The sequence below is a fragment of the Aulostomus chinensis genome, chromosome 17 (genome assembly GCF_037954235.1).
Source record: "Aulostomus chinensis isolate RoL2024-O1b breed Wild chromosome 17, RoL_Achi_v1.0, whole genome shotgun sequence".
Taxonomy (NCBI): Eukaryota; Metazoa; Chordata; class Actinopteri; order Syngnathiformes; family Aulostomidae; genus Aulostomus; species Aulostomus chinensis.
This window is the reverse complement of record NC_141336.1, coordinates 12,154,818-12,168,026: the sequence shown is the minus strand read 5'-3', so window position 1 is coordinate 12,168,026 and position 13,209 is coordinate 12,154,818. Positions and strand designations below refer to the sequence as shown.

The 13,209-nt window shown below is 41.0% G+C and overlaps 1 protein-coding gene across 12 annotated transcripts in view; it reads left to right on the top strand.

Annotated features, from left to right (window-relative positions):
* tnika (TRAF2 and NCK interacting kinase a) overlaps window positions 1-13,209 on the top strand; it is a 69,857-nt gene that overhangs the window by 27,373 nt on the left and 29,275 nt on the right. For all 12 annotated transcript variants that reach the window (XM_086182262.1, XM_086182267.1, XM_086182272.1 and 9 more), the window contains exons 3-6: window positions 6,226-6,282; window positions 7,999-8,124; window positions 11,226-11,336; window positions 12,782-12,872. In XM_086182262.1, the coding sequence (XP_086038388.1) occupies window positions 6,226-6,282; window positions 7,999-8,124; window positions 11,226-11,336; window positions 12,782-12,872 (385 nt within the window). The remainder of the gene's footprint in view (window positions 1-6,225; window positions 6,283-7,998; window positions 8,125-11,225; window positions 11,337-12,781; window positions 12,873-13,209) is intronic.

Genomic DNA, 13,209 nt, shown 5'->3' with positions numbered 1-13,209 from the left:
GGAGAAAAATGATGGTTTGGACACATGACGATGATTTCCAACACCTTGTTTGGAGTAATAGGAAGAATTAGATGAAAGCATTTGTGTGTGGAAGCACAACATATGTGTCTTTGTGGTGTTCTGAGGAGTCACTCGGGCTCATGTCACAGTGATGTATCTGCAGAAGACGGCGGATGCATTAGCAGACTCAACGTGAAAGGGAGTCCTCGGTTCGTGTCATATTTGCTTGTCGAGCTGTGAGTTGAACGTTGTTTTGCAGGCATTAGCGTTCAGCTCAGTCATGTTCACGGAGAACCCGCTTTTCACAGCCTGCTGGTCTGAGCTGTGAGGCATGAGATAGAAGGAGACAGAAGATACAAAGGACAGTGAGAGCGAAAGCAAGCGAGACATTTTGAGGGTGGAAGGGAGAAATAATGAAAGGCATAAAGAGGAGATTGTGAGAAGTTAAGAGGGTTAGATAATGAGAGAGAAGCAGCAGGATGACAGAGTGAGAGAGAGAGAGAGAAAGCAGATCTAGGTCAGAGAGGCAACAAACGAGTGGAGGAAGGGATGAACGTCCCTGTGAGGCTCAAAGCTCCTTGTTCTGAATGGGACGGCTCATTCTTCCAAGAAAGGGAGAGAAGGAAGGATGACAGAACAAATTTAATACTGCGTGATATCTTTCAGGCTGCAACACATAATACATTTTATTTTTGATCAAGGGAGGTACAATAAAAGAAAGTCCTTCTACATTATTTGGTTGACATCATCACTTGAGGCAGGAAAATAGATATCAGCACCAGAGTTTACAGCAAATAGCTGTTGATAAAGTTAGAAAAATCGGAACCGCCACTGGTTGTTTCTGTATTTTGATCTGGCTGTTGGGGGGGGGAGTTTGAGGGAGTTTATCCACATGGAAATGCTGCCTCTACAGAAACAAACATGCATGCCAGCAAATCTGGTGTCAGATAACTTTGACGCTGCTTCGATTTTGTAAAATGGAAGTTTACCCATTTCAGGGTTGGAAAGTGATGATTAGGTCCTACTCGGTCAGTTGTGATTAACACCTGATGCAACATAGTTCCACCTTTAAGACTTGAGGACCGAATGCAACGCCCACATGATTTTCTAAAATCTAAAAGCAAGTCATTTTAAGGCCAAAGGTCATACTTCTTTTGTTTTTATGTCATGTATCTATCTGGCACAGAAGCTGAGAAGTAAAGGTTCAGGTTCAATGAAAAGGTTTTTAAAGGTTATTTCGAGTGTTCTTAAACAAAATTAGTATCAGATTGTCACTCTGAGGTTAACATAATGCCTTCAAATAATTTGCTCCGAATGACTTAAATTTCCAATTGTATGAAAGACGTAAAAACACTTTTGCAAAGCTGGAATCAGTAAATTGATATCATTTTAGATTGAGTCATGTTAACTGCACATTGAATGGTAATTTAAAGTAATAAAATTAACCCCGTCATCCCCTTTTTGTAATTCTAAGAAGGTGAACCACAAGAGGTCAAAGAACAAGTTGAATTTGGCCAGACAAGGCTAATCCCCTTCTCTCTCTTTGTCTCGACCCTTTTACACTCAATCATTTCATAAGTCTGGATTACATTACTGCTCTGGGAGCAGTAGAGAGATTGAGGTAGGTAGGTTGTCACTGTCAGGTGGCTCAGATGAATGAATCCTTTTCCAGCTTTGATAATATCCATGTCCAATATCTGTTTGACTCTCTCGCTCTCTCTCTGTCTCTCTCTCTCTTTCTCTCTCATGCTTGCTGTGTAGTCACTCATTCTTCCTTCCTCACTCTCCATGTGTGCACATGTGTGGGTGTTTGAGTTCTTCTGACTGTGTGGAAAAAAGGAGAGATCTTTTGTGTGGCATATGTGTCTGTGAATGTGTGTGTGTGTGTGTGCGTGTGTGTGTGTGTGTGTTAGTCTGAGATCTAGTGTGTAAGTGGCTGTAATTCCTTTGTTAGCCTTCAACAAAGCCCGTCCTTGTGCTGGTGGAATTGGGGCAGACTGATCCTAATGAGAAATTCCTATTCAATCTTTCCAGCTCTTTTACTCTCACAGAGAGAGAGAGAGAGGTGGGGGGGGGGGACAGATTCTGTGTGTGTGTGTGTGTGTGTGTGTGTGTGTGTGTGTGTGTGTGTGTGTGACTAAGAAAGAGAGAAATCGCGAGACTGATCTCTACGTTCCACCATCCAGAGCTGTTCATTTTGCATTGCATGGCCTTGATTGTGACTCTAGTTTGACTTAAAACCTTACTTTAAGTTTCTTTAAGTAATAAATTATTGAGTGTTAAAGCTTAAATGAAAGATTTAACTTGTGACTTTGAAGTCTGTTTATTCAGGAACCTCAGAGAAACGTGGAGATTCTTCCTGTGGGGATCTACGACATGAACAACTCTGGAATTGTTTTTCTAATGACCTTGCCATTCCCTCAATTTTCATGTATGTGCATTTGTTTTTTGATAAACTAGGCTTTGAGACTTTGACCCCCCCCCCCCGTCAAAGCACTGAGTGGCCTTATAAGGAGGCCTGTTGCAATAAATGATTGCTCAGTATACTGTATGGTATGCAAACGACCTTGATCACATTTCTGGCCTCGATAATTGTGCTAACAGTGTGTATGTGTGCTATATGACATATGAAAAACAATGCTGAGTCATGTTCTCCTGGTCGAGCTGTTTCTTCTGTGTCACCATGGGAGGAGGGAGGCTGCTTTCTCTTCGTTTGAACTCACACTGGCATCATACTTTAGAAACATCCTGGAAGCTTACAGTTAATACCGATTTCAATCTGGTGTGGAGCGAATATATCCCTCACAAAAGCTTTATAATCCTGCCTGGAACTTCAGTGATTTTTTTTTTTTTTTTTTAGAGTCCTTGCACAATAAACTCACCGTGATATTTGTCTTCTTTTGTGATTTTTTTTAATCAATTTTGGCACTGAAAAGCCTCTTCCTCCCCAACCAAAGGCAGAAATATAGCTAGAGAATAGTTCCTGGCCAGCCGAAGGTTAAAAACGTCACTCAGAAACCGATGGAGTGTAACATTAGTCTGATAAGCTGCAGAGATAGACACAACCTGTGTCTTTACTCAGCCTCCTGACTTGCTAAAAGCATGCTAATGTTAGCTTGTTTATGCTAGCGCTGTGTCCATCTTCAATCCAAGTTCATTTGTGTCATCTTGAAGAAAATACGGAGCTAAAAAACTGGAAGGAGAAACTTCACAAACACAACAGAGATCATGTATGTGTCCACTGGAAATGAACAGACTTATTGGTGGATGAATGGACTTACAGTATACCATTCCCCCTCCCAACCCCCCCCCCCCCCCCAAAAAAAACCACTGTTTAAATAAAGTGTGCACTTGCATTATTATTATTATAAGATTATTATTATTAAAGCAGTGCCCAAAATAGTATTAAAAAAAAAACCTATAATCATGCTGTTAGCACTGTCACATGGAGTTCTGGGTTCAATTCCCGGCTCCAGCACGGGATCCTTCTGTGTGAGTCTCCATGTTCTCCCTGTTCCTGTGTGGGTTCTCTCTGGTACTCCAGCTTCCTCCCACAGTCCAAAGACATCAAGAGAGGATGAGGCTGATTGATACTCTAAATTGTCTGTAGGTGTGACTGTGAGTGTGAATGGTTGTCTGTCTGTATGTGTTGGCCCTGTGATGTACTGGTGACCTGTCCAGGGTGAACCCCGCCTCTCGCCCGGAGGCAGCTGGGATAGGATCCAGCCCCTGCAAGCCTTTGCGGATAAGCAGTATAGATAATAATGCTGTTAATCAAGACAAGTTCTGGAATGGTACATTGACTAATAGAAGAGTTAATGTGACCAACCTACTTATGAGTAAAAACATAATTATTTGACTTCATATAGATGTATCATCATGTTGACCAGTGTGAAATTATCCCATGTAGAATGTAATATATTGACTTGCAAGGACCACACCATCAACATGATATATTAATCAGACTTATTAAGTAGAGTTAGTTTGCAAAAAACTTTAAATAGAGCAGCCATAGATTTCGGGCACACTGGAGAAGAGGAGGAAGTAGGGGAAGAACAGTGGGATGGAGGTATAGAGATTATGAAAATCAGAAGTTAAGGCATGTATATGAAGGAGGTCAAAATTGGCAAAGATTGTAAAGACCAAAACTAGGCTTTTACAATCTGTAAAAGTTGTAGCATCTTCTGTTTTTAGACATTTGATCTGGAAAAACTTGTTCAAAAAAACTCTCAGAGCCACAGAGGAGAGCGCTCTCTCCTCTCAGACATTCAATAGATGTTGTAAGTACAGAGCCAAATCACAGAGGATACAAGTGAAGACAAAAACAATTTGACACAAGGAGATAATAAATATGTGTGAAAGAAATGTTGAGCAGCTTCAGAAGTCACCAAGTGGGTCCTAGTTGTGATTGGCATGTGGTCCTGCTCCTGAAACGACTCCAGAATAAGATCTTGCTACCTACTTTCGTTATATTTCTGTCCCTAACTATATTGAACACCCTCCAACTACTCAATGTATTTATCCTGCATTGCAATTTTTGGCCTGACTGTGGGTGATCTGTTAAAACATCATCAAAATATAATGTGGCGTGTTGAGATTGAGCAATGGCTGGGGGAAGGGTGCAGAGGCTGTCCTGCAAATGAATTGTAACAGTGTTTAGCTTGTGTTTTGGCTCTAGCTCCCTTCGATTAAAACTCTCAGGAGGCGCTTTAGTGCCAGACCTTTAATGCCATCTGGTTTAGAACAATTCCACCAGGAAAACAGTCTTGCCTTGTTGCCCGTGTGTGTGTGTGTGTGTTTGTTTGTTTGTTTGTTTGTTTGGGCCACTCCTGCTAAGCTGCTCTCATCAGTCTGTAATGTGTTAATCAGTTCATTCCAGGCAGGTGGAAGTAATAGCTTTTTGTGGTTTTAGCATCGCTAGCCTTGTTAGCTTCATGTGCTTATCCCAGGCACAGATGCTCTGGTGCAGACAAAACACTTGGGCTTTCTATTTGCCCCCAGCTTCCAGTCCCACAGCTCCCAGAGGCATCTGCCCAGCCTCGATATCACGCAGCGTTGCTTTCTGTTTCTTTCTCTAACTCTTCTGTGACAGTATCAGCTGAATTCTTACTAAACTTCTGCAATTGTTGGAGTTGCACTGATTGACAGATGTTGCAAAGTCAAATCACTGCCACATTGGAGAGTCCTGCTGTTGACCCAGTACTCTAATTCATGTAACCGACTGTCAGGTTCTGGGTTTATCTTTGGTCAGGGGACATTTGTCAGGGACTCCATATTTTTCTGCTGTAAATCAAATAAGACTGCAAGCAATCATTTTTGACCACACAGATGAGATACATAGCTAAACACGTATAACATGGAATGATGCACGGTTCACAACTGATCATAGGTAAACGGTCTACGAGCTTAACTGAGGCAAATTAACCTCAAAGAATGAAACCAACCATTAACAAATGTGATCTGTGTGTTGATTTGACACTAACAAGTTGGATTTTGGAGGAACAATGAATTTGATTTTGGAATTTATCTGGAATCAATATCCAGATTTTCTTTTGTTTTATTGCAGTTGGCAAACTGAAAAGAAAGGCAGTACACAATTGCAAATAAAAAGGAAAGAAAGTGTCGCACACTCTGGGCTCCTTCATGCATGTAGAGCCTGGGGTGTGCAAAACTCTGCAGGATTCAACACCTCACCAGATACCTGGGTGTGTGTTTTGTTTTGTTTTTTTGTCCGTGAGTGTGTACCTCTGCCACGGTGACCTCCTACAAACCTGATGTAAAAAAACCACACAAACAATGTTTTGGTATATTTGTATTTGCTGTGGATCTTCCAGAAGTCAATGGGTTCGTTCTCTGCTCATCCAAAACACTCCTCCACCAAGTTGTGTGAAAATCCCCTTCATAATTGGTATTGAACAAAGATGGACTTTATTTCAAGTAATTTCTTCTCCTCCTCCATTTTTTTGTCATTTCTCGACCATTAAGTTTCTGAGAGGCAGGAAACTAGAACTCATGGAAACCAAATCAAAACCTTCCAATCCTGTCTTTTTGGATTTCGGTAGGAAGAACCTTTGCCGACATGTTTTTGTTTTGTTTTTTTGACAGAATCTGAAAAAAGTTACTGATTGTACTTGAACACAACAAGTTTTTGCAAGGTTTTCACATATTTTTCTTTCTTTCCTCCTTTCTACTTTGTCCTTCCCTCCTCTTTCCTCCTTTCTCCAGGGTCGCCATGTTAAGACAGGGCAGCTGGCAGCCATCAAGGTCATGGATGTCACTGGGGTAAGTCTCTCTCACACACACACACACACACACACACACACACACACACACACACACACACACACACACACACACACACACACACACGTGCGCGCGCATGTGCCAATGCATAGCTAATCATCTCAAGTGATTATACCACCGTCAACCGTGTCATCTAATTATGAACGATGAGTCAGTGCTAGTGTGTGTGAGTGTGTGATGTGGCAAAGAGGAAATGAGGACAGGCCTATTGCCATGGTAATATTAGCTGGCGGTATTAGGATGGCAGTGTGGTCTCAGGCGTGTCTGTAAAGCAGGAGGGAATCTCAGCTATATTTAGAGATCCTCCGCTCACCCTCCACCTCGCTGTTAGCACTCAGCTGCCAGCGCAACAATACGGGTCTGCAGGCATGAGGCAACAAAGGAACTCATGAATGACTGAATATGAATGAACAAGGGAAAGAAGCATGTTGAGGAATGGGTGAAACCATCAACGATTAAGCAAAGTCAGAAACAATGAATGAAATGAATAGACTGTTTATGAATAAATCTGTTTAAATACAATAAAGAAAGGAATGGCCGTGTTAATGAATGATTAAAAACAAATTGCTAACTAATTGAGCAGCCATTGTACAAAATCATCTTTGTTTTTTGAGTCCTAAGTTCTAAATTGAAGTAATTAAGGCTGAATTTGATCACATAGTGTATAATGAATTGAATAATGAAATTATATTTTGAAGTAAAGAACTGCTACTAACTTGTTCCAAACAAGTACTTTTGGCTTTGTGGCAGTAACCCTTCAAAGTAATTAAATAGTAATCTTATTAGAGGATCGTTTAGAAGCAAGCTGTGTTCTCTGCAACAGCAGTTTTCAGATGTTAAATGAATTCAAATCCCTCAACAACCCAATTATTTCTTGCTTTGTTGCTAAGGAGTTACTTTGGTATCTTTATTGTGCGATCAAGATAGATTTACAACCAAAAACGCTGAGCGTCCAAATTCAGATGAGGTCGTGTTTACAGACTTCACAACTGGAAATTTGATGAAACCTCACAGTTCAGGGGTTGTGGCCGTTGATGTGAACCCCTGTGTCATATACGTGAACTCCCAAGCTTCTTTTGAGCACAACTTAAAAATATATGATCATCTATCCACATCCAGATGTTTTGCTTCCAGGCCAATAGACACAAGGTTGAGCTAAATCACAACAAAAAGTGTTTTTGATTTATAATTACAAATGTATTTTACTCAGAATGAAACATATTTTGCTCTCAAACTGACTTTTATTTGAAAGCATGTTGTGTTTGATTGCCCCGCTGTTTATTAAATACTTTATTTGTTTTTGTCAAAAGGTGCAACCCCCCCCACACACACACACATATCCAGATAAATACCCACTAACAAAAAATGAAACCTTTAAATAAGGAAAAAGCAAATAAATCCATCACAGAATTATGACACAAAAGTAACGCCATTTACCACCAGCTCCTTCATTGTAACACTCAGCTTTGTTCACCATTACCCAGCCTGAGTCGCGCCCACAAGTCTCAGCACAATGACAAGAAAAAGTTTTCCCTCCAGTGAAATATCTTTCGATAGTTTTGCCCTCAAACTCATTCATATTCTCTTTTATCATGCAATCATGACACAGAGGTGACTCCATCTTTGGTGTGTGACAGGTCAAATAGAGTTTTCAGTTGATTTTGCCCTTCTTGACTGTGTTTGTTGTTGTTTCAGGATGAGGAAGAAGAGATTAAAGCAGAAATTAACATGCTGAAGAAGTACAGTCACCATCGGAACATCGCTACCTACTATGGTGCTTTCATCAAGAAGAACCCTCCCGGCATTGATGACCAGCTCTGGGTACGACATTCTTTATGTGGTGTCTCTTTGAGCGTGTTTTCTTTGTGTGTGTGTGTGTGTGTGTGTGTGTGTGTGTGTGTGTGTGTGTGTGAAATGGAATTAGAAACTTGAAGCAGGAAAGAGAGATGCCCACATTTCACTGTCACACTGTGTTTGGTCATGTTCCCAGTGACATTAGGTGTGTGCGCTTTGGAATATTTATGTATATTTAACGTGTGTGTATGTGTGTGTGCGTGTGCGCGTGCGTGTGTGTATTCTTGTGAGAGCGAGCGTGTGAAAGATATAAAGAATATGAATGAGTGTATGCCTGACTTGCTGCTGCAGTCAATCATGTGTTAATGCTATCTGAGGGTGCTCTCTTTCCTCTGATCCAGTAGTATTCATCACACAAAAATGAGATGCACACACACACACACACACACATGCATGTATTCACACAGCAGATACATTATGTGAATATATACTGCCTAGACTATTCCCCCCTGACTCAACACTTGCCTTGTTTCTCTGTTAGCGGGTGTGTGTAACTTAATCACAACAGCATAATGGCCCTAAACCTTTATGCGTATATGGGTTTTTTCTTTTGTTTTTGTGCGCCTAACTACACGTTTGGATTAGAGATGTTCCGTTATTATTTGCCAACTTCCTCTCTCTCAGTAATCCAGAGCAGTGATGATGATGGTAAGAGAGGTCTAAACACTGCCAAAATCGACCTGCTGAAAATGCAGTCGTACACATCCACAGTTATCATAGAGGGGAGAGCACAGGATGCAGTTTAGCATCAAGAGAGGAGAGGAAAGGGGGTGTGTTTGGCTCAAGAGACGATTCAAATCATGTGATCTTATGACACCGTGGAGTTTATGCCAGTTGAGTGTGTGAAGTGTGTGTTTGTGAACTGTGACAGAGGAGACCGTTGCATAGCTGTAAGTGTGTCACTGCTGTCAATGTTACTAATGTTACAATATTATTTTTGCTGTTATGTTGTTACAATGTATGTTTTTGAATGTAGTGTCGTATGCATGCGTCAGCACTTGTGTATGAATATCAATATTTCCAACCAAGTATACTAGTATCAGTACTGCTTTGCTGAGATTAGATTGTAGGTTTTTTACTGTAATCTGTAGAGCTCCGGGTGTCATATGACTCACTTTGTTTACACTGCCATGTTGGCAGGCAAATCTGAGTGCCGTTGGTTTGAAGCTGTTGGAGTTCGCTGCACACTTAAATTCCACAGAAAATGAACGCTGTCTTGCAAAATTTAATCGATGAAGCATTACGGACCCTTAATAATGCCCTCGGGTCGCTTTCATGAGTATTGAGGCAGCCGGAGCAGACAGTATTCCAGGCCTGCAGTATCACATCACAATCTGGCTTTGTGATTAATATTCTGCTTTGGAGTCTGCTAGCTAAAAATATCAAGGTCTTCAGTGGAAGGGTAAGTGTCCCTTTAATTTAGTTACATTACCATAACAGGCAGTGTAAGATACTGAGTGTTTATTTCTGTAAGTGATGCGAGGTACCTGTGGGTTCACACTGCTCTGTTTCCTTCTGCTCACTTCTAACATGTTGCTGTTTAATTCCTGTCCCTTTGCATGTGTTCAACTGTTGCCTTGCAGTCACTTGAACAAAGCGCTTCCTTGCCAATATGCCATTTTATTTTATTTTTTTACCTTTACGTGATGGGATTGCGTGACATCTGCTACTGAAGCTCTGTCAGAGCAGCTACTGTGACCATGTATGTCACTATGCAACACATTTTTTTTTTAACGGCAGTTTTTTTTTTTTTCTCATCGTGTGACAATGTTATTGTCCTTCAATTTATCTGAGACAGGACAGTGTGCACTTCCATTAGTCATTGGTTTGAATAAAAAGATGCGCACACCAGAGTTGGCTTGAAGCTAATTTCCATCTGAAGTCCTGCAACATTAAAGACAGGTACATAGTACACCAGCCGTCAAGTACCATAAAAAAAAGAGCATTTAACATAAATACAAAATTAAGTTATACAGTAGAAGTACATTATACAGAATCTGACTAAAGTCATGCCATCCCATTTAAAAAAGAAGAAACCCGATATAATGTAAAGTTTATATTCAACCTATCTTACCAGAGTGCACATATTGGGGGACTCAGTACCTGGATGGTGACATAAAGTGCAAAATAATTATGAAGTGCAAGGTGCGGACGTTGGAGGGTCATGTCTTTAACAACACTGTAATGGTTTTAAAGGAAAAGGCTGATTGGGTGCAGATTGTGATCCTCCCGTCATTAAAAATGACAAAATATCCACAGAAACTGTTTAGTTTGGGATGCAGGGTGAACAGAACCATGGACATACATTTGCTTGTCTGTGGCCAGAACAACCAGAAACAGTGCAGCTGGTTAGAAAACTTGCTCTGTACCACTGATGGAACACGTCAACCACATGTCCAGCGTGTTCCAGGTGTAAGAGGTTACGAGGTGGAAAATGAGCTGCAAGGCTAATAACAAAATCAAGTTTTGTTAACCCACCCATACGTACCTGCAAAAATCAGTACCAGACCCGGCCAGATCCGGATCCACTTGGATCTCACGACTGAAGTGCACTTGATGCTGTTGATGTATTTCCTCATGTACGTGCTGCTGACTATTTTAACCTTTATTTTATCCATTTTGATAGCTAGCAGTGCACCTGCGAATTTGTACAATTTGATTTTTTTTCTTAATGACCAAATTGTTCATCCATCCATCCTTTTTCTTCCGCTTATTCCTGTTAAGGGTCGTGGGGGAGGGGGAGGGGGGGCTGGAGCCTGACCAAATTGTTTTTACAGAAAAACATTTTTGCAGGTTTGCTGTTACCCACTGCAGGACCAAGCCACAAAAAGTGCCCAGTCCAGTTAGGGACCTTTGTTATACATCTCCTCTCCTTTTTTCTCGTAATAATTTTCATATCACTAATTGGAATCTTTTATCGATTGGTGAGCAGTGTAGGACATAAATATTTAAGTGTGCAAGTACATAAATAAGTAAGACATAGTAATTGACCTGTACAGGAGACTGGTTCATGGGAGTTATTGGCTTGTCTGGCACCGCCGTCAATAATCAACCTTGTATGTTTTTAGCTGGTCATGGAGTTCTGTGGCGCTGGCTCCGTGACAGATTTGATCAAGAACACCAAGGGCAACTCTCTGAAAGAGGAGTGGACTGCGTACATCTGCCGAGAGATTCTCAGGGTAAGTGCTTGTGTCTCCCAGCCAGACTTCAATCACTTAAATGAAAAATGGTTGTTGTTGTTTTTTTTTTGGGGGGGGGGGGGGGTTGTTCCTTGCCCTGGAACGACCAGGTTTCAAGATTAAACAGGATTTCAGCAATAGCAACAACAAAACAATCCCAATCATTTCTAATGAGGTGAAATAAAATCCTCCTCATTGTAGCATTTAAAACAAAGAATAATTAAATATAAAGCACCTTAACTGCAATCCCAGTGTTCACATAGTTGGCCTGCAGGCTAAACTGAGCTTAGAATGAAAACAAACATCATAAAATACAAAGTTTGGGGTATTTATGAGTAGATGATCTTGTGTTTGTTGCTTTGTTTGGACATTCTTTTTAGATCAAGCGCATTTGTGATGAAGCAGTTTTTTGGGGGGATTATTACAGCATGATAACAAGAACTTTCAATTCCAAATATGAATAGTCTTTTCTTCATAGTGACAGTTAAGGCAACATTTTCTGTCCTGCGATGTCTGTGTTTGAGACTGATGTAAAGTCACGAGGCCATCTTCTCTTTTTCCCTCCACCACTGTATCTCTACTTTCTCTTCTCGGGAGTTTTTTGGGTGCTGAGGGCTGTAGAGCAGCAGTATCACTACATCTTGTCAGTGATCTGCAGTGCCGCTCTGAACTGAGGCAACAACAACAATTTCCTTTTATCCGCCTCCTTTTACTTCTTGCCTCACCCGTTGTCACTCAGCTTATTTCGTGCTCTCTTTCTACCCGCTCTGATATGGTCGTTCCCTTTCCCTTCTCTTTCTGCCTTTGAAGTCTCCTCCTCCCTTTTTTCTTTCTTTTTTTGAAATCGCAGATCTGTTGTTTTTAACCTCAGATCTCCCTCCTGCTTTCCTCTGTCCTTATAAATAGTTTTACTCTTTCTACCGCTCAGCTTTCTCCCATATCTACGTTCTTACATTTATTTTTTTATAGTAAAAAGTCGATACAAGGGCCTAAAATAATTAGTAACTACATTTTCATGATATATATACTTGACACAGTACTGTATTTCCAGTTGTGTTTAATGAGCAGGAAAGCCTGTATACCACATTGTGGCTTGCAAATTAAATGTATGCCATGATGTAGTACACAGGCATTCCCGTGTACTACATCATGGCATGCATTTAATTTGCAGGTGTTGAGGCAACATGCCAAAAGTTGCACATGCTTTTTTTTTCTGTATCATGAATAATTGCCACACTGCTTATAAATATGTACTGATTAGATCTAATATTGTAAATAAAGACCAGCGTTTCTGTCACCGCGCCTTTTGCACGAAGCATTTTTCGAGAGGTCAAGGTCATCCACGTCAGAGCGAGTTTCCTATTGAAAAATAACTCTTTATTTCATAATGGTGACTTGGCTCATGGCTGCTGTCCTTCACTGAGCATCTGTGTTGCTGTCTGCAGGGTCTGACTCATCTCCATCAGCACAAGGTCATCCACAGAGACATCAAGGGACAGAACGTCCTGCTGACTGAGAACGCAGAGGTCAAACTAGGTCAGTCTGTCCTCTAACCCTGCCTGACAAAAAATGCTTTAGATTTAGGATATACGTTTCCAAATGGCTCAAATAGTGTGTGTGTGTGTGTGTGTGTGTGTGTGTGTGTGTGTGTGTGTGTGTGTGTGTGTGTGTGTGTGTGTGTGTTAATACATGTTCATGTGTGTGAGAAAGTGTTCTTTCTTCTTTGGTGCTGAAAAACATCCTGCTGATCTCTCTGTTGCTTGGTCACTGTTAATGATGCAGATTGTGGAAGAAGTGACACTCTTTGTTTTTGGCCAGGCCCTTAAAACCCAGTGAAGAGGGGATTATAAGCCTGTCTGTGTGTGTGTAGGTG